Raw genomic sequence first — 23,777 nt, 5'->3', positions numbered from 1 at the left:
AATCAGGAATAAAACACAAATCTCCTGTTCTGTGCCTTATTCAACAAGACCATCCTTCCTCCAACTATGATTGCAGGTTATTTTACATACAAGTTCACAGTGTTGTAGAATATACTATTCATAAGCACAAGGAGGCTCAGTTCTGACTGGAACTCTGAGAGCTACCATAATAGACATATTAATTACTGTAATAATTTTATAGCATATTTCATAAATAGTACAGAATATGATCATATAAATAAACACTATATCAAAATGCCTATATGCAAAAGGACAGAGTTAAGGCTGTGTGTTGACCCTTAAATTTCATACTTCCTCACTTGTAGATGCTTAACTATGAACTCTAATGTTGCATGAACACAGAGCATTTATGAACCTTTAGTTCAATTCTCTGGAAGAGTCCCCATCTCTTTTTCCTCCATTTTGAATGACTTCTAATCACAAATGTTCTCAGTCTTGGATATATCCTTCTATTCTTTCAATATTTCATGCCTAGAGCTGCACAAACAGCTTCATTTAACTCGCAAATGATTAATCTTGTTTTGAGTTGTTTGGTAAGCAAAAAGTGTAAACTGTGCCCCAATCAAATATTCATTCCCTCCAGCAGCCCTGGAGCCCAGTTGATCTCATGTATCACAGACATTCACACAAAAAGCATCAGCTCAAAACACAGAATTAGCTGAAGAAAATGAGGAGACAATGGGCTCCACTAGGGATGCGGGAGCATTCCTACCAAACTGAAAAAACATTGATTGTGCCTTTCAATAGGCTGAAGTTGCACCTCATATGAGTTCTTATATAAAATATAATCAGCTGCTGATAGAAGTTGAAAAGAAATACATGCTTGCAAATTAGCAGGAATTACAATTGGGTCAGCAGAAATAATGTGTATGGTTTATATCAGCCACTGAACTCGTCTGCACATGCAAGAGTCCTTAGCTGCATGCATTATCCCTGACCCGGAAAGACTACCCCTACGGGTAAGAGGACAGCTTGGCAATGATGGTTTTATCATGTAGCCACTTGCTCTCTGGGAGCTGAAATGAAATCAGACTAATTTCATATGGACCACTGCAGTAGCCATCAGATCAACTGGAATTAGAGACCTACCTCTGTGTCCCATTTAAAAAGTAACAAGTTTTATTTTAAACAAAACTTTATTTTAACAATATATTTACTGTAACATACCTTACCTCAACATACATGAAATACTAGTTTACATCAGTAAGATCTTTTTTATACCATATTTGAGATCTTTGCTTTAGTAATTCAAGACATTCATACTCCAACCATAATCCCCTCCCAATACACCATTAAAGAGGACTCATTTCAGATACTGAACTCATTGACAATTTCCCTCTACATGAACCACACGTCACCTGGCATGCATCTACTGTAATCCTCCTAGCCCAACATGAGAGAGACTGAACTCCCTCACAACCTCTGGATATACATCTGACCCCTAGTCACCTTGCTCTAAGACATGCATCATCATTCCCATCCCAACTGTCCAAGTCTCCCAGAATACCTGGAAAAGCACCCTAAACTGACCTCCAACTGCCAGTTTCTTTCCAATATCACCTTGGACTAATACCATGACTCACCTCTTCAATCCTGCCAGAAATGCAACCTCAACAACATCATTTCCACTCCTAGTTGCTACTAATCACACATCATACTCCCAGACAAGAGATCTAGCCAACCTGACCCACAGCTGTGAGAAACCTTTTAGCACACTTGGAAATGGGATAGGATCCACATCCCAGCTCTTTGAAAGACCCTTAGCAAACACCAGAAATAATCCTACATCTAACCTACTCCCCCACCTACAGAATGTTCAGTTTTAAGGTGACATGTACCTAGAAACTAAATGTCTGTGCTTAGGCAATCTACAGAGACTGCAGACACATTGCTAACTAGACAGTGAATTCTAGCAGTGGCAGGGGTAAAAGTAACTTACAGGACTTACCGGTACTGCAGTAGTCCTGAGGGGGCATGGCCTCTCAAGATTTAAAGGCCTTGGGGAACCAGCTGTGGCTGGGAGACCCAGGGCCTTTAAATCCCTGCCCCAGCCCAGCCGCCAGATCCGCGGCTGGGATTTAAAGGGCTGTGGGCTGCCTGCAGCTGCGGAGAGCTCTGAGCCTTTTAAATCCCCAGCTGCAGCAGGGATTCAAAGGGCTCTGGGCTGCCCACAGCGGCGGGGAGCTCTGAGCCCTTTAAATCTCAGCCACGGCCGGGATTGAAAGGGCTCAGGGCTGCCCGCAGCCGCGGGCAGCCCAGAGCCCTTTCAATCCCCGCTGTGGAAGTCGATGCGGTCCAGCACGACGTACTGGCTCTTGCCGGTATGTCGGACCGGCTTACTTTCACCTCTGACTGTATGTATGTGTATGTGTATGAATGTGTCACAAACAATGCAGCTGCAGCCTGCCACTGACCAGCAGCGACCCAAGCAACGGGCCCCTGTGGGCTGCTGCCTGCAGAGAGCCAGCAGGTGCCGCTGGGCTGGGTCTGCCAAGGAGTAAGTAACCAAGGCAAAAACCACAGCCAGCCAGCCAGGGAGGGAGCCGGGGGGGGAGGGGGGGGAAGAGGGGAAGTCAGGGGTAAATGAAGGACAACTGAAATAGCCTTCATGAAATATACAAGATATTTAGAGAAAGTTTTGTCAATTTCAGCCTCTGCACTCTGCAGGCAGGACAAAACAAAAAGAGATCAGAGATTGTACCCGATATCCTAAAGACATTTCAGGTGTTTAAATCAATATATAAAGAGGGTGGATTGGAATGAAAACTACTATTTCTTTCAAAGGAGGAACAATAATTTCCCTGAATATTCAGTTTTCCCCTCCAATCCCTTTGTGGTTTTGTCTATGGGGGCTATTTGCTTTCCCTGTGAATCTTTAGTTGCTTTAGCAAAATTGCTTTGCCCAAAATAAACCCTAATCATCATGACACATCTTTCCACCATGTTCTCCATGTTTTTTGTGTTGCTTTTTTTAAACAGTAACATTTCAAAGAGGATCTGCAAGCAGTTTGGACATCACAACCATGATCCTCTGCTGGGGAGGGAATGGAATAGATTTGAACTTGGAAATGGTTCCTGATTTTGATTGTGTTTAGGAGATCCCCTCATCCCGGGGGCAGAAAAGAACTGCCCCTGCCATGGTCACACACACCCAACAACAACTGGGAGTGAAATTAACAAGGATGCCAGAAACGGCTCCTAACTCTGGGCACTGAACTGCACAGGGAACAACTGAGCTTAAACTGTTCTTTTGCAGGCAGAAGCAGCAGGCATCTCAGCCAGTGTCCCTACTGGAAGCTAGAGCCTAGAGGAGATTCTCTGCCGGGGGTGGCAGGGGAGGAATGCAGAGCCTTGTCTGCAGCCTGGCTGGAGGAGGGGGAGGGAGGAGCCGAGAAACCAATGTGACAGTCAGTTTTCCCCTTCCACCTGCTTTTATTAGCTCTGGATTTAAGCTGTGCAGCCAAATGCTTGTATTTGTTGTGTATATTACACATATACTAAAATTGGAGAGATCCCCTCATCCCGGGGGCAGAAAAGGACTGCCCCTGCCATGGTCAAACACACCCTCCCCTCAGCCTCTTCCCCCCAGCTACTGTGAGTGAAATTAACAAGGATGCCAGAAACCTAACCCTGGGGGCTGAACCATCAGGGAAACGCTGAGTTTAAACTATTCTTATGCAGGGAGCAGGCTTCTCTCTCTCTCCCTCAGTCTCCTTTTCTTACCGGTCCTCCGTACCGGCCCGTACCAGCTTACTTTCACCTCTGAGCAGTGGTGATGGCTTTTGGACATATATATCCTAGGAGATGGACTTAGTCCATGGAACTTGAGCCATCCACTTTCCCCATCATTCACTGTTCATCTTTACATTAAATTATCCTCTATTTTTTGGTGTGACATTTAATAACTGACCTGACAAGAAGGCACAGCTACCAATAAAGCTTGTAAAATGCCTTAATGTCATCTAATCTAGCCAAGTCAACATGTTGTCAGTTTTAATCATTTTTTTAGCTGAGCTGAGCGATATGCTAATGGGTTTTTTCCTCAAATGCTTTGGGAAATGACTGTATATTTTGGGAAGCTTTGATAGGCTTAGCTACCTACAGCTTAGAAGAGAACAGAATAAAAAAAAAGTCAGAAATGCTCCAGGTGCTCGGAGAGTATTAGACCGGATACCAATTTATGTTTATGTTAGAGTCAAATAACAAGAAGCACTAAAGAGATAATATGTTACATACCTTCTGATGGGGAATTACAGGCCTGGGAGAGTCAACTTTAGGTATGGCTGTTGGAACTGGAGCTGGGCGTTTAGATCTGGGGATCAAAACATTCCAAAAAAAGATTAATAATGAGAACAACCTTGCCTCTTATTTTTTTAGATCCTTTCAAACACCTTTTATATTGCACTGAAAAATTATCTTTTATCCAGAGTGAAAGCCATATGTAGAATCCAGCCTAGCTTCTTGTCAACCACCAACATTCTGTCTCCATCAATAAGCAAGATCTTCCCTCCTGCTTTTAGGGTAGGATTGCCAATTTTGGTTGGATGTATTCCTGGGCATAATCTTTCATTAAAGATTAAATTTTAATTCCAGGAGACTCCAGGACAATCCTGAAGGGTTGGCAACCCTACTTTAGAGAGATCTTGGAAATCTGAATTAAACTTTTAATTTTTAGAAATGCTGACAGGCCAAAATATTCAAACGTGTCATGAGAGATGACTTTGGGAAGCTTCAATTTTTGGGTGCCTAGATCTAGATATACGGAGCCTGATTGTCTAGGCGCTGAGCACCAACAATTCTAGTTGAAGTCAATATAAGCTGGAAGTGCTCAGCACTTCTGATAATCAGGTCCACTGTGTCTTAAGCTGCACATTCTAAACTTGAGGCATCTCAAAATCATAGGACACTTTTGTAAATTTTGACCTTAGGCATCATGTACCTGAACAGATTTTTGTTACTGACAGTTTAAATTAATGTAGTGCTTCTTCAGACAACGCACAATCAACCTGTGTAACTCTTTGCCTGAGGATGTTGTGAAGGCCAAGACTATAACAAGGTTAAAAAAAGAACTAGATAAGTTCATGGAGGATAGGTCCATCAATGACTATTAGCCAAGATAGGCAGCCAAGATGATGTCCCTAGCCTCTGTTTGCCAGAAGCTGGGAATGGGCAACAGGGGATGGATCACTTGATGATTAGCTCTTCTCTTCATTCCCTCTGAAGCACATGGCATTGGCCACTGTCAGAAGACAGAACACTGGGCTAGATGGACCATTGGTCTGACCCAGTATAGCTGTTCTTATGTTCTTATGCCATATTACAAATCCTCCTCTCTTCTTCAGAGAGAGACTGTGGGCTTCATTATGAACAGAAGAATTAAGGACCATCACAAACCACACCACCTTTTGCTCCATCTGTAAGACATACTTCTTTGACCTGCCTTCTCTAACAAACACAGAGCATCTTATATATTTAAAAATAAAGCCCTACCAAAATAAAACTCTGCACTGCACACGCACACACACATTCTCCCCCTAGAGAGAGCATGGTAGAGAAAATGAACCACACTCAACAGACATTAATTATGCCACTTAATGAATTGCTGGAAGGTGTTCAGATGCTATGCAGAAAGGGATGGTATAAGAACCTAGATAAGATAGAATAGAACAGCTCAGTGAAATCTTCTGCTCAGTGAACAGAGAGTGGTCAAAAAATATAAAAGAAAATACTGGAGTGTGCCAAAGATGGAATAAAAAATAATACTGATAATACTGTACTGCCATTATATAGATCAGCATTATGTCCTCACGTGGATTACTATGTGCTCCCTTGTCCACTGAGTATCTTATCTGGTACACATGTATGGACTACGAATGTTTGTTTCAGACCCAGTGAGCAGTGCAAATATTTTATGTCAATTGCAGAGATACAGCAAGCAGTCATAAACCACACACACATCCCTTTGAGGCACCTCTGGAAAACATTTGTATTGTAGCAAAGGGATTCATTGATTAAACTGCACCATCACTTTCACCGTTTATTCTCTTTTAGTTGCCACCTTACTATAATGGATGTCATTAACATGCTATATCATCTGTTCCACACATTACTTATATGCTGCATTTGTCATTCATAATGCTGCCCAGCTGAGACTTTTTTTTCACATTAACTTTGTGCAAGGTTTTAAAGGCACCAGCACCACTTTAAAATAAAAAAGCTATCTAGATAACTCTGCACTCAACAACTACAGCTCTGACATTTATCACAGAGCACAAAGACTTGCTGGATTTAGCATAGTTGGAGTTGGAGGGGTGGATAGAAGAGGTGAAGTTCCTCAACGGAAATGAAAACTCATGTGTTCACAGAGGGCCACTGTCCTTCAGGGAATATCTAAATTCAGAGGCACTTTCTTCCTCAAACCCCTCTTGTTGGATAGTCAAGTCCTAGTAATTATGTTCATGCCTTGTTCTATTTTTTAAAGTGAAGAAATTGCCATTGTACACTTGTGAATTGAAGTCTAAGGTCTACCACATCAATGGCAACATTATTTTATTCACAGTGTTTCTCCTTACTTGTTCTATCACAGAAGCACACAGAAAGAATGAGTCACATGTTTGCAGTTTTTCTCTCCATGAGATGCACTGAAAACATGAGTTCAGTAGCTCTGGATCATTTATCCTTTGCTTTCACATCTGCCATCAGGATCACGTGGGGACCACAGACATATCACTGAGAGATCAATGTAGAAGGTGAACAACTAAGTTATATTTTTGAAAAAAGTCTTTTAGGATTCCCAGATCAGTCAGGGTGATGTCATCTTCACAACTAGGGATGCAATTTTGGTTGGACGTGTTCTTGGAGGTTTCATCACATGACATAATCTTTAATTAAAGATTAATCTTTAATTCTTGGAGACTCCAGGACAATCATGGAGAGTTGGCAACCCTATGCACAAGGCCCTCAAAAGGAATCTGGGCAGCACAGTTGGATAAGGTGGCCTCCACATCTCCTGTGCATAATTCATCTTAAAACAAAATTCCTCCTCCCTTTCATTTATAAATCCTGAGATAAGGATCCCCTGTTTCCTTTGCAACCGCTATTGATGACATTGCAAACAACTAACAGAAAAGTGTGCTGGAAAAATGAATGCACTAAGAAATACTCGGTGTGAAAGAACAATCTTATTCCCATCACCTAACAGGTCTTGTCCATCTCTACTCTCACATGACATCTCCTTTGCTTTAGGTAAATTGGGAGTCTGTTTCAACTAATGCAAGGTGAACATCTTGCACATTATTGCGCTGAGTGCAGCATGTATGATTACCTGCCCTGTGGGCGGGTGGCGTATGTGTGCATTTGGTGCAAGGAGCTCCTGGCCCTCAGGGACCACATTCGGGGTTCTGGAGCGTGGCAGAACTGGAGGAGCTAAGGGAGGCAGAGAGGTATGTTGATGAGGCTTTCTGGGACACTGTAGATTTGTCCCACCTCCGGTCAGACAGCCCCTGCGCTGTTGAGGAGGATGAAAGGCCCAGGGAAGCAGAGCAGTCAACGGAAGCAGAGGGAAACCATCCCGTAGTTGGTACCCTCCTTCCAGATGGTGTTGGGGTATCCTCTCACAACGTTACCTTTCCGGGGGAGGGAACTCCAGTCACTAGGAAAAGGCAGGTGTTAGTAATGGGAGATTCAATCATTAGAAACATAGATAGCTGGGTTTGTGATGACCGGGAGAACCGTATGGTGACTAGCCTGCCTGGTACGAAGGTTGCGGATCTCTCGGGGCATCTAGATAGACTTATGTGTAATGCTGGGGAGGAGCCGGTGGTCGTGGTACATGTAGGTACCAATTACATAGGGAAGGGTAGGAGAGATGTTCTGGAGGACATCTATGGTGGCATTCTCAGAAATGCTTCCAGTTCCATGTGCAGGGCCAGGTAGGCAGGCAGAGCTTCAGCGTATCAATGCATGGATGAGATGATGGTGTAGAGAGGAGGAGTTGTGATTTATTAGGAACTGGGGAAACTTTTGGGATAGGAGGAGCCTGTACAGAAGGGATGGGCTCCACCTAAACCAAAGTGGAACCAGACTGCTGGCACTTAACATTAAAAAGGTTGCAGAGCAGTTTTTAAACTAAGATATGGGGGAAAGCCGACCGCTGCAGAGAAACATGTGGATCGGACAGAGACTTCTCTTAGAGGAGAGTCTATTGATAGAGATTCTCTAGGTTTTAGTCAGGAGGAGAGGATGGAAGAGGATAAAGTAGGGGCTAGATCAGACAAGAAACAATCACATAAAAAAGAATCTGACACATCAGAAAAGGGCAGACAAGTAAACAGTGACAAGTTTTTAAAGTGCTTGTACACAAATGTCAGAAGTCTAAATAATAAGATGGGTGAACTAGAGTGCCTCATGATAAAGGAGGATGCTGATATAATAGGCATCACAGAAACCTGGTGGACTGAGGACAATCAATGGGACACAATCATTCCAGGGTACAAAATATCTTGGAAGGACAGAAGAAGCCATGGGGGGTGTGTGTGTGAGGGGGACTATATGTGAAAGAAAATGTAGAATCAAATGAAGTAAAAATCTTAAATGAATCCACATGTTCCATAGAATCTTTATGGATAGTAATTCCATACTCTAATAAGAATATTACAATAGGGATCTATTATTGACCATCTGACCAGGACAGTAATAGTGACTATGAAATGCTAAGGGAGATTAGAGAGGCTATCAAAATAAAGAACTTAATAATAGTGGGGGATTTCAATGATCCCCATATTGACTGGGTACATGTCACCTCAGGAAGAAATGCAGAAACAAAATTTCTCAATACTTTAAATGACTGCTTCTTGGAGCAGCTGGTATGGGAACCCACAAGAGGAGAGGCGATTCTTGATTTAGTCCTGAATGGAGCGCAGGATCTGGTCCAAGAAGTAACTATAACAGGGCCGCTTGGAAGTAGTGACCATAATATAACATTTAACATTCCTGTGGTGGGAACAACACCTCAACTGCCCAACACTGTGGCATTTAATTTCAGAAAGGGGAACTATGAAAAAATGAGAAGGTTAGTTAAACAGAAATTAAAAGGTACAGTGACTAGAGTGAAATCCCTGCAAGCTGCACGGACACTTTTCAAAGACACCATAATAGAGGCCCAATTTCAATGTATATCCCAAATTAAAAAACACAGTAAAAGAACTAAAAAAGAGACACCGTGGCTTAACCATGTAAAAGAAGCACTGGGAGATAAAAAGGCATCTTTTAAAAAGTACAAGCCAAATCCTAGTGAGGTAAATAGAAAGGAGTATAAACACTGCCAAATTAAGTGTAAAAATGTAATAAGAAAAGCCAAAAAGGAGTTTGAAGAACAGCTACCCAAAAATTCAAAAGGTAATAACAAAATGTTTTTTAAGTACATCCGAAGCAGGAAGCCTGCTAAACAACCAGTGGGGACCCTGGACAATCGAGATACAAAAGGAGCACTTAAAGATGATAAAGTCATTGTGGAGAAACTAAATGAATTCTTTGCTTCAGTCTTCACAGCTGAGGATGTTAGGGAGATTCCCAAACCTGAGCTGGCTTTTGTAGGTGACAAATCTGAGGAATTGTCAGAGATTGAGGTGTCACTAGAGGAGGTTTTGGAATTAATTGATAAACTTAACAGTAACAAGTCACCGGGACCAGATGGCATTCACCCAAGAGTTCTGAAAGAACTCAAACGTGAAATTGCGGAACTACTAACTATGGTTTGTAACCTGTCCTTTAAATCGGCTTCTGTACTCAATGACTGGAAGATAGCTAATATAACGCCAATATTTAAAAAGGGCTCTAGAGGTGATCCCGGCAATTACAGACTGGTAAGTCTAACGTCAGTACAAATTAGTTGAAACAAATTGGGCAAATTAGTTGAAACAAATGTAAAGAATAAAACTGTCAGACACATAGAAGAACCTAAATTGTTGGGCAAAAGTCAACACTGTTTCTGTAAAGGGAAATCATGTCGTACTAATCTATTAGAGTCCTTTGATGGGGTCAACAAACATGTGGACAAGGGAGATCCAGTGGACATAGTGTACTTAGATTTCCAGAAAGCATTTGACAAGGTCCCTCACTAAAGGCTCTTACATAAATTAAGCTGTCATAGGATAAGAGGGAAGGTCCTTTCATAGATTGAGAACTGGTTAAAAGACAGGGAACAAAGGGTAGGAATAAATGGTAAATTTTCAGAATGGAGAGGGGCAGGGGCAGCTCTAGCTTTTTTGCCATCCCAAGCACGGCAGGCAGGCTGCCTTCGGTAGCACGCAGTGGTGAGCTGCAGCCGGTTCGCACCGGTTCGTGGGAACCGGTTGTTAAATTTAGAAGCCCTTTTAGAACCGGTTGTCCCGCGTGGAACAACTGGTTCTAAAAGGGCATTTAAATTTAACAAGCGCTCACTGCTGCGGCCCCAGCTCACCTCAGCTCTGCCTCCACCTCCTCCCATAAATGCTCCACCCTGCTTCTCCTCCCACCCTGCTTCCTGCGAATCGACTGTTCCGGCCACGGCCCCGCCCAGCCCCGACTGCCCATCTCCGGCTGCGGCCCTGCCTGTCTCTGGCCTGCGGACCTGCCCGGCCCCGCATCCCTGGCCGCCCGGCTCTTGCTGTGGTGCGACGCGGCCCGGCTCCGGTAGTGCGGGTCCGGGCATGGCGGTGGCCGTGACCCCACCTACCCGGATGCCTGGCTTCGGACACGGCCCCCCAACTCTGGCCTGGCCTGGCCCCGTGGGTCCAGCCGCCCAGCTCCTGCTGTGGTGCCACGTGGCCGGACTCCAGCAGCGCGGGTCCGGGCGCTGAGGCGGCCCTGGCTGCCTGGCTCCAGCTCCAGCTGTGTGGCTCTGGCCGCAGCCCTCCAGCTCTGGCCACGGCCCTCCCCGGCTCCGGCCGCCCGGCTCCCGCCACATCCTCCGGCCCCACATCTCCGGGCTCCAGCCACGCAACTCTTGCCCCAGCCCCGCGTCCCCGGGCTCCCGGCTCTGGCTGCGGCCCTCCGGCTCCATCCCCGCGTCGCTGGGCTCCAGCCACGCGACTCCTGTCCCGGTCCCACGTCCCCGGGCTCCCGGCTCCGGCTGCATCCGGACTGTAGCGCCGTCAGCCACGTCCTGGCAGCGCGGTAAGGGGGCAGGGAGGGGGTGTTGGAGAGAGGGCAGTGAAGTTCGGGGGTGGGGGGTGGATAGGGGTTGGGGGGATCAGCGGGCAGGGAACAGGGGGATTGAATAGGGGCAAGGGTCCCGGTGGGGCAGTCAGAAAGGATCAGGAGTTGGATGGGGTGGTGGGAGGCAGTCGGGGTAGGGGTTCCGGGGCAGTCAGGGGACAGAGAGAAGGGGTGGTTGGATGGGGCAGGGGTTCCGGGGGGCCATCAGGAATGAGAGGAGGGGTTGGATGGGGCAACGGGGGGCAGTCAGGGTACAGGGAAGGGGGGTGGATGGGGCAGGGGTCCCTGGGGTGGGGGTGGGGGCGTCAAGGAACGCGGGGGCTTGGATGGGGCAGGAGTCCTGGGGGGTGGGTCATGACCCCTCGTGGGGTGAGGAGGGAACCGGTTGTTACGATTTTGGCAGCTCATCACTGGCAGCACGCCTGCGGGAGGTCCCCGGTCCTGCGGTGTCGGCGGCTTGCCTGTGGGAGGTCCGCCGGTCCCGCGGCTTTGGTGTACCCACCGCCGAATTGTTACCAAATCCGCAGGACCAGTGGACCTCCTGCAGCCACGCCGCTGAAGGCAGCCTGACTGCTGCCCTCACAGCGACCAGCAGGGTGCCCCCCATGGCTTGCCGCCCCAGGCACCTGCTTGGTGCGCTGGTGCCTGGAGCCACCGCTGGAGAGGGGTAACTAGTGGTGTTCCCCAAGGGTCAGTCCTAGGACCACTGATATTCAACTTATTCATAAATGATCTGGAGAAATGGGTAAAAGGTGAGGTGGCAAAGTTTGCAGATGATACTAAACTGCTCAACATAGTTAAGACCAAAGCAGACTGTGAAGAACTTCAAAAAGATCTCACAAAACTAAGTGATTGAGCAACAAAACGGCAAATGAAATTTCATGTGGATAAATGTAAAGTAATGCACATTGGGAAAAATAACCCCAACTATACATACAATATGATGGGGGATAATTTAGCTACAGCTAATCAGGAAAAAGATCTTGGAGTCATCGTGGATAGTTCTCTGAAGACATCCATGGAGTGTGCAGCGGCAGTCAAAAAAGCAAACAGGATGTTAGGAATCATTAAAAGGGGGATAGAGAATAAGATGGAGAATATCTTATTGCCCTTATATAAATCCATGGTATGCCAACATCTTGAATACTGCATACAGATGTGGTCGTCATCTCAAAAAAGATATACTGGCATTAGAAAAGGTTCAGAGAAGGGCAACTAAAATGATTAGGGGTTTGGAACGGGTCCCATCTGAGGAGAGATTAAAGAGGCTAGGACTTTTCAGCTTGGAAAAGAGGAGACTAAGGGGGGATATGATAGAGGTATATAAAATCATGTATGATGCGGAGAAAGTGAATAAGGAAAAGTTATTTACTTGTTCCCATAATATAAGAACTAGGAGCCACCAAATGAAATGAATGGGCAGCAGGTTTAAAACAAATACAAGGAAGTTCTTCTTCACATAGCGCACAGTCAACGAGTGGAACTCCTTGCCTGAGGAGGTTGTGAAGGCTAGGACTATAACAGGGTTTAAAAGAGAACTGGATAAATTCATGGAGGTTAAGTCCATTAATGGCTATTAGCCAGAATAGGTAAAGAATGGTGTCCCTAGCCTCTGTTTGTCAGAGGGTGGTGATGGACGGCAGGAGAGAGATCACTTGATCATTACCTGTTAGGTTCACTCCCCCTGGGGCACCTGGCATTGGCCACTGGCGGTAGACAGGATACTGGGCTGGATGGACCTTTGGTCTGACCCAGTATGGCCATTCTTATGTTCTTATGCAGGAGAGGAATTAAAAGAATATTTGCAGTTTTTGTTCATCTTTTGTCTAAAGTCTGTAACTGTGTGTGTAAATGTAAAGTCACACCCTTTTACCTGAGAACCACCAACCACTGGGGTAAAGTTTAGTGCACCAGACGTCAGCTGCTGCAGCTCTGCTACTAAACAGTATTAAATATTCACCTTCTTCAAGACAGCGCTGAAATCCATACTTTTATGAATAAAGGACTCCATGGGAACCAAATGTATTAGCAAAAACTACCCACATAAGAACCGATTGCAAGATAGGGCTATAATATGTCCATTTAATGTGTGTCCTTTGTAAGGGGTATGTGATGTGGGGTCTGCTTACCCCGCACTAGCCCAGACAGGGTTAAGCCCATATTATTGACAACAGAAGTCCCGCCTTCCCGGCAGGACTGGGCATGCTCCAAATGCTCTAGCAGTAGAAAAGGAGGAAGCCCAGCTTATTCTGGGCTGGAGGCTGCAGAGGAAAGATCTTCTCTGGGAAGCTCCTGCAGAGGGCTAGCTATAGCCCCTCACTGGGCCCGTCTGAACCCTGGCAACTGGAGGAGCCACTGGAGGTGACTGGCCCAGCTGACCACAGAGAATCTGATGTCTTGTGGGAGACCCCAATGTAGACACTGGTAGGAAGTGACCTTGGGAGGGTGATGGAGTGGTATCTCCCACCTGGGAAACCTCAGTGTGGTTTGGTAGGACCCTCCTGCTGAGTCAGTGGCAAGTTGCCATGTCACTGTTAGGGCCCTGGGTCAGGGCCTGGTGGAGTTGGGTGGGCCCTGGCTCCCAACTAGGGCTGCTACACCCCTTGGTGGGTGCCCCACCCCCATAGACTCTGGCTACTAGACCCTGCTGCCCTGACCCTAGGGGTGTAGACTGTCACAGGGAGCAAGATACTGTATTTGCAGAATGGTGACAATCTAATAGCTAGTAGCTCTTTTCCATTACTATGTACCATGATCCTTGCTGACCTTTAAAAGGAAATGGTCCTTGTATATTTCATAATTTTGACAATCAGTGTCTCTGTTGCTTTTTCTTTGTTAACCTTTTGGAAGGCTGAAATTGAAACAGGTTTTCTTACAGATGTTTTTTCCCTGACTCCATTGTGTGTGAACACTATCTTATAAAGCATTGGGGAATCTTTCAGCATAAATAGGAAGTATTTATTGTAACTTACATTTCCTTAGTGCTTGAGATATTAAGAGGATAGGTACTTTATAAATCACTCATACCGCACCACTGAAATGCAACCACTGGCAGGCTGCAAAACAGTGGAGGGAGGAGAATAAGACTTCTGACATTCTTCGCTTTGAAACAAACATATCAATGGCTTTATTGGGGAAAAAACAAGAGAGGGAGAAGAGGAACAGGTCAAATTTTAGGCCTGTTGATCCCTACTGTCCATTTTATAAATCTTAAAACCAATAATCTGTCAGCAGAGCCTTAAAGTGAACTAAGAGTTATATACTTGCTTTGCCAAAAATAGAAACTTTGTATTTTTTAAAGATTTACCATAAAGTTTGTTTTATTCTAGTGACACTATTGTCAAAGTTCTCAAGCACCACATGGAGTTTTAGTGACAAAAGCCCTGCTGACTTTAAGAGGGGTCATAAAGGCAAATCCTTCCATATTTCTTTGAATATTTCACAGTAGATTATATATTATTTGAAACGTAAGCAAGGTTAATTTTGAGCTGGACCAAGAGTACCAGTTTGTGGGTATCATCTGTGCCTACAATAAAAATATAAAACTCAACACTAGAATAACAATTTGCATCTGCAGCTCATTGTGAATACAAATATTGGCATTTGGGTGGATAACTATCTGATTTGTAAATTATGTATCTATATCATAATGTATTTGGCTGGATTACAAATCAGGCAGTTATCCTTCCAAGTGTTAATGTTTGCACCCACATGATATATGGGCACAATTTTTTCATGCATAAATTGTGTCCACAAAAGAGGCCAGCCAAATAAAACTATATAAAAATGGACTCATTTGGGAATGTCTTTTCCCTGCCTTATTTCAACAAGAGGGAATGCAGGGGGAGCCAAGAACATCCTGCATGATGGAAGGAGATGTTATGGGAAGCTGTAGGGAGCTTGGGAAAGCCTGAGAGGGGAGGAACTGCTGGGGTAAACTTGGGAGATGTTTGAGTGACTATATGGATCAGGAAATACTGAAGCAGCCTCCCCACCATTCTGCTCTTGTTCCCATTAGGCTTTCTATTCCTTTTCCCAATCAGCCCATTGCCTTGTGTGTTCCCTCTTTAACTATTTCCCTCTCCTGCTACTCATGCATCCCTCACCCTCTCTTCTGTCTCTATCTTACCACCCCCTTCTTTTGTCCACCATCTTTATTCCTTCTATATAGCCTCCTCATCTATCTTGGCAGGAAGGTCCTCATGCAATCAACTATAGCTGCTGCCTCTACCTCCTCTTAGCTCCTATATGCTGGCTTGGATCAGCAGGGCAAGCAGCAGGAGCTGAGGATGAGAGACAGCTTAGCTACCTGAAATCCCTCCACCACACCAAAACCCTATGGCCAAGAGAAGAAACTGCAGGGGAATCTCTGCATAACAGCCCAAGAGGGCTGGGGGGAGACATGCAAAAGCTGACAAATGACAAAGGGTATCATGCATGATGCAGTACACTTGGTATCCCTAGTCAAGAAGCCCCAGAAAGGCCTATCTTCCAGCTCCATATTTCCCTCTCTTCTTATTCCTTTCTGTGCCCTACTTTATTCCCAAGCTATTTCCAAACACTTCCTCTCCCTGTCTCTATCAGAAATGAAAGTAACTCTTGAAAAGACAGCATCATCCCAGTAACATTTCCAACAGTTAAAGAATCATGTTCCTTTTTTTTCATTTTTTAACTTTTAGGGACAGATCCTCAACTGGTGTAAACTGGCATATGTGAACTGACTTCATTGAAGCTATGTGAACTTACACCAGTTCTACATCTAGTTTTCCCAAAAGAATTATGTAGATCACATTAGGTCTGAGATGAGCTACCTTTAACATTCAGTCACCAACTAGACTGTCACTTGATACATGTATTTATTTCCTACAGTGTTGCAAAACCTGGTGGCTTCACTATTATCATATAAACCCCTTCCACTTTGGTTCTCATTACTTTGCATCTAACAACCATGTTTTATCTAGTTTCTAACACAAGGATACATCAACCATACATCAGTCCAGGTTTACTTGAAGCATTGGCCTATGATTAGACATCATCATGAATCTGATCTGAAGCTAAACTTAAATCCAAATTAGGAGTTTTGTTAGGCTTCTAGTTTTATTACAAAAGTTTTACATGGCTTTTCTGATTACCTATGCTAATTTAATTTGAATAGAGTGGTATTTAGAAGTGAACTACATTTTAACTTAATTAAAAATGTGTCTCTTTGGGAGTGGGAATGGGGAATCTTTCTCCCCTTTGCACCCTCCCACAAATAGACATTTCCTTGATCCATTATTGATCAGAGCACAATGACACATCAATCTCTCCTTTAAAATACTGGCAGAAACATTCAGATGAATAAAACTCTGCCACCTTCAGCACAACGCTTCAAGAATTTAGGGAGACAAACATAAAATGGAGATTTTTACTCTCGCAATGCGTAATGAACTAGCTAGGATGTATTTGAATGCTGTGCAGAACTCTGGTCACGCTGCTATTGAAGAGGTTATCATAGAAATTAAGGTGGGACAGCAGAGAGCAACCACGATAATATAAGCAGTCTAGGATTGCCGAGCCTGATCCTGCATGCCCTCCAAACACACACTCTCCACTGAAATCTTTGGTAGCTCAGCATACAGGGGGCTTGCAGAACTGGGTCCCAAATAATTAGAGAAATTACTTCTACATTCATTATTTAGGATTATAAATGGATATTAAGAAGGAATCCAATTAAAGTATAAAGGGTATGGAAATAGAGAGATGATGTTCTGTTGGGGTAGTGCCGTATGCAAGAACAATGGCACAAAAATTGTGAGCTATGGAAGGGCCAGTTTCATGGGGGGGGGAATAGCCATCTCACCCTTTCCTCCCACCCCACTCCACCACCACCACACTGGCAGCAGCTAATAGGAGGAGTAAGTTAAATCCTAAATCCTTTTTGTCTGGGTCATTTATTTATTTATTTATTTTATTTTTGCGCTCAGTGTTTGTACAGTGCCTAGAATAATGGGTCCTAGTCTGACAGGCACTACTGTCATACAAATAATCATAATGTGTGAAGAAACAGATGTAATAAGTAGGAGTGAGGCTTTGTAAGTACTTCAAAGAAATCGGAGGGATGAGAAGCAGAAAGATCTCCCCAGTTTCCTAGTATAGGAAAGCTTCCCCAGCAGGCACAGAACCTGTACAGCTGGGTCCTACACACTTTCTCCTGAAAGTCCCTGCACAAGCGACCAATTCCTGGCTGGCAAATAGCCTCTTGGGGGGGCCAAAGCCATCGGAGATTATAGCAACCCCCATTCTGATCTAAAGTAAGCTGGGGCCTGGCCTCCAGAATCATGGAGTTACAATCAAACCTTAAAAGCATCTAGCCTAGTTCAAAAAGGTAGCATAAGGCACAAGAAAATGTAAGATCCAACTGACACAGCTTTCTATTGCGCACACACACAGAAGCTATAATGCTGCAGTTCCAAAGGAATTTCTAATCATTGGCTAACAAAGATGGAATCCATTTATCCCCATACCTCTGTCTGTATCTCATTAACTGCAGAAGCAGAGGTTAGGGTGCTCCAAGCATCTCAACAACAAATTACGTTCTTCAGTATCCTGTGGCTTTTTACACAGAATATTTATCTGGTTTCATTCTAATTTCTACTTTGAATGTGGACATTTCAATGTACTCTGGAGGCTTTTAGAGCATTTATCCTTGGCGTATGTGGGGCAAAAGAAGATCACTAATGCGGATAATTATGTTATAGCTGCACTTCAGTTAATCCAGGGCCTTTGAATTGTTTCTCTACTTCCAAAATAGAAAACCTGTCAGAATGAGATCTTCCTTCATTCCTCTCCATCAATTCTTCTAAATGTTCAAACAAGGGGAACTATTGTGTATGGCTCTGACAAAGCCAAACACAGACTGGTATTATATTACCAAAAGAATAATTCACTATTTTCATGGTGAATTTTTAGTACTCATGAAAGTGAGAGAGTGGCAGCTAGAGGTAGTTATCATGAAAACAAGCACTGTGTAAACAATGCACCTTCGGCTTACTTTGCAATGCTCGCTGCTGTTCCAACCCTCAGCTGCCCTTTGCATAGACTGCACTAATTTGAAAACAGCAGCCCACTTTTCACTTGTGCTCTATTTTAACTCCTATTCCCACAGGTGCAATACTAATAATTATCTGTGCTGATTCTCCCAAACACTCAGTTGTCATGGACTTCAGTGTGGGTGCAAGAGTGTAACTGACAATGAGATTTGGCTCATTATCTTTAACACTTGCTGTGTCCTACAAGATCAAGAGCTGGTTGACTATAATTCTATAGATGTCTGATGCCTATATTTTAAAACCTTATTCACTGAAATACCATTTAAAAAACTGAGCCTGGATCAATACTCTCTGCCATTCTTCTTTTTTAAATCAGTAGCATTTAACTCCATTTATTCTGGCTGATTATGCTGGCAAGTACCTAGGTTCCTATTTTCATCTAAATAATGCACCATTTCATCCTTAATACTGATTCTATTACTTCTTTTACTGGGTCAGAAGTCAAATACATCATTCTGTAATTTACACCATTCTGGAATTTTAAGACAAACATCATCTGATTCAAATGACAATGCACAGGTTTTGCTGAATAACTGAAAGAAAACATAAGTATTTTCTCACCATTATTAAATATGCACTCCTGTTGTGGCTATGTTATCATCACTGAAGTGGACTGCAATAGGCTCCTTCTGCTAGTTAGCACCAAATGTGCAATTTGCACTTAACAGTCAATTTTGTAAGCTAAAGAGTACCAATCAATGAGAAAAGGCTCTATATTTAAAATATTGTGGCCATCTCATCTATAATAGCATTATGGGTAACAGTAACTTCCTTGCTGCCGAATGTAATCAATAACTGTTTGTCAAATTATTATAACTGTCAATGGAGTATGTTTGTGTCAGCCCATCAACTCAAATGGAATATACCCATAATTCCATCATGACCTTTTCATGGTGAATGCAATGTAATGCTGTGGAACAACTCACCTGGAGATTAACTTTAACCTATCTAGGGAATATTCTTCACAATTTAATTATCTTCTAAGATAACATTTTGAAGAAAAAACCCTCAAAACAATCAAAGCAATGTACACTCTGAGACCTGTTCATTGCACAGATCCCACTTAGGTATTAGAAGATTTTATTGCCATTTAAAGCCATGGCAGTTATCCATGGTTCCTGGCTCTTCTCTGAAACTAATAAGCACATGCTCCATGCAGTATGTGTAAATAGCAGCCCATTCAGATAGTAACTGAAATAAATTGCGCATCTAAGGAAAATAAGTATTCATTGCTGTGATCAGTGTTGACATTTTATTTCTTTTTTCCATGGAAAAAGTGCTCATTAATTTTAACTGATAAATGTTATCATCCTGGGATAGCAATGCATAACACTGTCTTGGCTATAGTCTGCCACATAACAATGAAATATGTTACCCTCTCAAGGTGGGCTAATTCAGAGGCAGTTGGGTGTATAATTGGATTGAACATTGGGGAGGGGAAATCCAAGTGGGGAAAGGGCATCTTTTCTGCCTGTGAGAAACTGGCAAGGTGCAGGAAAATTCTTGATCTGTTAGCAGAGACTAGGGGCTGGATGTGCTCTTTGTGTTTTCAGAACAGTGCAACAGCAGAAACTCGGAAGAAACTTGGTGGTGCCACATGCAAACTGCTCTCCAAAGCTCTAGAGTCAATTGTCAGTCTCTTCTCTGGCTAAGAAGAATAAAGTATACAGAGTGGACTGATTTAAATTAAAGCAATTTCAATAAAATGTAACTTAAATCGTTGATTTTAATTGTAATTTGCATTTGTACTTTTTATTTATTTTCCTAAAGAAAAGTTGGTGACTATTTAATACATGTTTACTGCAACTTGTTGGGGTTCCCCTGAGATCTTACACGAGGTTCCCCAAGAATTCAGTCCAACACCAGTCTTGTCACTCAGGTTCCTTTATCTGGCATACAGCAAAATACTGAATTGATCAGACCCAAGACTAAAGGGTTAGCATACTGCATATCCAAACCTCTTTCTTCATATACATTTACATTGACTATATATTGCATGATACATTTTGCCCTGTCCATTCACAGTCCATGTACAACTTACTCTTAACCTCATCTTTACATTCATTACTTATCTTATCCATTGTTACCCTGTCCATTGTCAAAGGTTCTCTGGGTGTTCCCCCTTATCTTAGCTGTACAGACATTCTGTTTTCAGCCTGCTGATACATTTACCTCTCTAATCTTGTCTCCCAAGAAATGAGGCCTCAGCCATGTCCAATTTCTCATGGCAAGCCAAGGCTTCATTCCACTGCTTGTTTTTCTTTTTATATTAGCATTTGTTTTATTTGCATCATTTTTGTATGCTTTCTTTTTTGAGTTAACTACTTAGGAACATATTCCCAAGACCATAGTAGTTGTAATTATTTGAACTACTATTAATATTAGGTTAAAAGTATGAACCAGCTGGTGCAAGTTTACTTCATTCAGTATAGCCCACCAGGGTGTAATTTACATTATAAGCTTGTTCTGCCTATAAAACATTCTTTAGTAATTTTAACTTTGCTTTTATTTTAATGACATAAAAATGGTGCAGAAAATGAAGAAAAATCTATTCCTACTACAGGAAATGTAGGTGTGAAATGGAACATAGGCAAATTAAAATAACACTCCCTAGATCCATACTAGAAGTGGTCCTCTTTAGCCACCACACAACTCTGCTTATTACTAGTGTAAGCAGAGTCAGGATGAGCTCTATCCTGACATCTGGTGATGAATTATGGCAAGTGTGGAAAAGAATTTCAGAGGCTGATCGTGTTTGCATAGGCACACCCACCCTGCATAGCATAGCCCACGGCAGCCTAAAATGGTTACTTTCACAGCTGTGGGAGCCCCAATTTCTTTGTTATTGGGGGCAGGAGGAATAAAGTGTTGTCACCCTGATTAAGTAAATGAGGAACTATGAAACCCTTTTATGATAAAGGGTTTCACCATCAACTAAATAGCACTCACTAGACAAGGGACATGGGTTCCAAAACCCAGTGAATTGAGAGAAACTGGTGACAGGAATCTGTATTGGGTGGTGTAGATGCCTTGTGTGAGCCAGATTACACCTTCTCTTCACTGTTGAATATCAGAACTGATTTTTGATTCCCTTAAGAATCTAGATACAGGTTACTGAGCTGAACTCACTTTGGGCTAATAGTGCACCAGCACTGGGGCTCCTCTATTATAAGTGAAATCACTAAAGAGCTAAAATTACTGAGCTGAGAGCACTGAGTACTGGGCTAACTAGTAGGGGAGCCTGAAGCTATACTGCAGAACGAGTGGAGCTGAGCAGTTTGTGGGGACAGCTGGAGGAGCAGAGTGGAGTGGCTGGTAGAGCGGAGCAGTTCGTGGAGAAGGCGGAAGCAGAGCCCCACAGAGAGGCAGGGCAGATGGCCCCAGACCATGCAAGGTGCCCCTTTCTACTCAGGCTGGGGGGAGGGGGAACCTCTGCAGATAGACTCTCGAACTCTGGGGCTGCACTGACCCGGGACAGAGACTTTTGGGTTGCGGGACTTTTGGGACTGTGAGTGATCTTTGGGTTGCTGGACTCTAGGGACATTTGGAGTATTGGACTTTGGAGTCTTGGGGTGATTTTGGGGTTGCTGGACTCAAGGGCCCAGGGAAAAGGACACCGTCCAATTTCCTGGGGTGGGTCTTTGCTCATGGTTTGGTCTACGAACTCTGGCTGAGGTGTTTCCCCAATTTAATGCTGCCTGTTTATCTCATGTTGTTAAACATTTTCTGCTACACCGAGACTCTGTGCTTGCGAGAGGGGAAATATTGCCTCTTTGAGGCACCCAGGGGTGTGTGTGTAAGATTTTTCCCAGGTCACACAGCCGGTTTGCATTACATTGTAGGGAAGGGACCCCTATGTATTGAACCCAGCCCTTGCTGCTATCAATTTGGCCTGGCAGAAGGGTTACACTAGCATAAGAAGCTTTTATTTTACCAGAGTTCCAACATTTTAACAATACTGTGCAGTTTGGAGACTGTTCCCCCAGAGTGAACACACATGCTGGCAACTTTGTCTGTAAAACACTACTCCTGCACACGTAAGTGTCCTTCAGCTGCAACAGCAGATTTAATAAACTAAGGAAGTATTATCTGTAGTTAGTGAATTCAACAGATTGTTTCTGGGCATCATGTCTTTGGAGCTTTTAGAACTAGTAGATGTAATGTTTATTCATAGATTGAAAGAGGAAAACAAGCTTTCCTGCTTTTTCAATTCTGAATTGATTTCTTAACTTGAATAAACTACTCAGTGAACTGAATAAACTGAAATGAAGAAAATATTCTCTCTTCACCTGCAGAAGAGGCTCCATAACAGATCAATGGAAACTTTTTATACACAGTCTATATTTTCCTCAGTGTTTTGATCACTGAAATAATTAAGAACTGGACTGAAGTAATTCCACTGAGAGACCATCCCATGGGATATCTAATACATATAACAGTTGACTCATTTCCCCCTCAATATTCAGCCAAAGTTTCCTTAATTTTATTAACTTGTTGATGGCCATAATTTTCGTGTTTAAATACAAGTGTCTATGGAACTCTGAGGTGGACAGCTCTAGAGAAGGCAACTTTTTTATATATTTGTTCTTATGTATCATATCTCCTATGGCATATTTCTATATAAAAATTATATTAATACTTAGCAGGATTTAAATAAAACTCTTAAGAACTACAATAGACCATAAAGATTACAATAATCAATGTATTATCAAGTGATATTCTATCAAATTTAAGCCAATATGGGCATCATTGCTTTATGAATGTTTATGAATATCTTATGAACAGGTAAGTAATATGGTCTGAGAGGCTACATGCCCACTCCAATCTGACATTAAAGTTACAGATTCCTTTGTCCAAAGATTCAGATACCTCCTCCCCCCACCCCATCTCCTTGCCAGAGACCTAGGGGAAACAGAAAGATCTTTCTTTTATGAACCACCATAATGCTGGGCATGGGTTACTGGAAGAGGCTCCCCACCCAATGGCAGAGGATGCACTGTGGTATGACATGATGTACATCCCAGCTTGCCATGTCTGAATTTACTGCAGCATTGTCACTATTCTCAAGGGCTTGGGCTTGGGCATCACACTCACATTCCAGAACAGTTCAGTGATTCCAGGGATCCAGCTTCCTTAGTGTGACGATTGTGGTGGGTAGTCAGAGGGCAGTGAGAACCAGGAAGAGATGAGGATGGAGTTCTGTCAATTACGAACATGCAGAACTCTGAGTTTCTGTTTTTAATCCATGGACGGGCTCCCAAGAGATGGGTTCTGACTGCTGAACAAATTTCTTGATGTTCAGGTTCAGTTCAATAGATTTAACATCAGATTCAAGTAGATTCGTATTTTTGCCCCAACTGTTGATCCAGCCCTAGCATTAATCTCTTTTTTGTTGTACTAAAGAAGTACAGCCTATTGGTAGGAATACAGGAGTAGAGGGCAGAAGTTCTCAAGTACTAACATCGTTTT

At 43.3% G+C, this 23,777-nt stretch overlaps 1 protein-coding gene and 1 long non-coding RNA gene across 13 annotated transcripts in view; one reads left to right on the top strand and one right to left on the bottom strand.

The window, feature by feature from the left end:
* The window catches only part of LDB3 (LIM domain binding 3), a 214,581-nt gene that overhangs the window by 98,156 nt on the left and 92,648 nt on the right, over positions 1 to 23,777 (bottom strand). For all 12 annotated transcript variants that reach the window (XM_039546804.1, XM_039546802.1, XM_039546805.1 and 9 more), the window contains exon 4: positions 4,258 to 4,333. In XM_039546804.1, the coding sequence (XP_039402738.1) occupies positions 4,258 to 4,333 (76 nt within the window). The remainder of the gene's footprint in view (positions 1 to 4,257; positions 4,334 to 23,777) is intronic.
* LOC120409187 lies at positions 13,487 to 20,030 on the top strand. The gene is made up of 2 exons (XR_005601183.1): positions 13,487 to 13,641; positions 19,862 to 20,030. It is a non-coding gene; the product is annotated as an uncharacterized LOC120409187 (long non-coding RNA).

Source organism: Mauremys reevesii, linkage group 7 (genome assembly GCF_016161935.1).
Source record: "Mauremys reevesii isolate NIE-2019 linkage group 7, ASM1616193v1, whole genome shotgun sequence".
In the NCBI taxonomy this organism is placed as follows: domain Eukaryota; kingdom Metazoa; phylum Chordata; order Testudines; family Geoemydidae; genus Mauremys; species Mauremys reevesii.
Note: the sequence above shows the minus strand (reverse complement) of the source record. Positions and strands in the feature narration are given on the sequence as shown.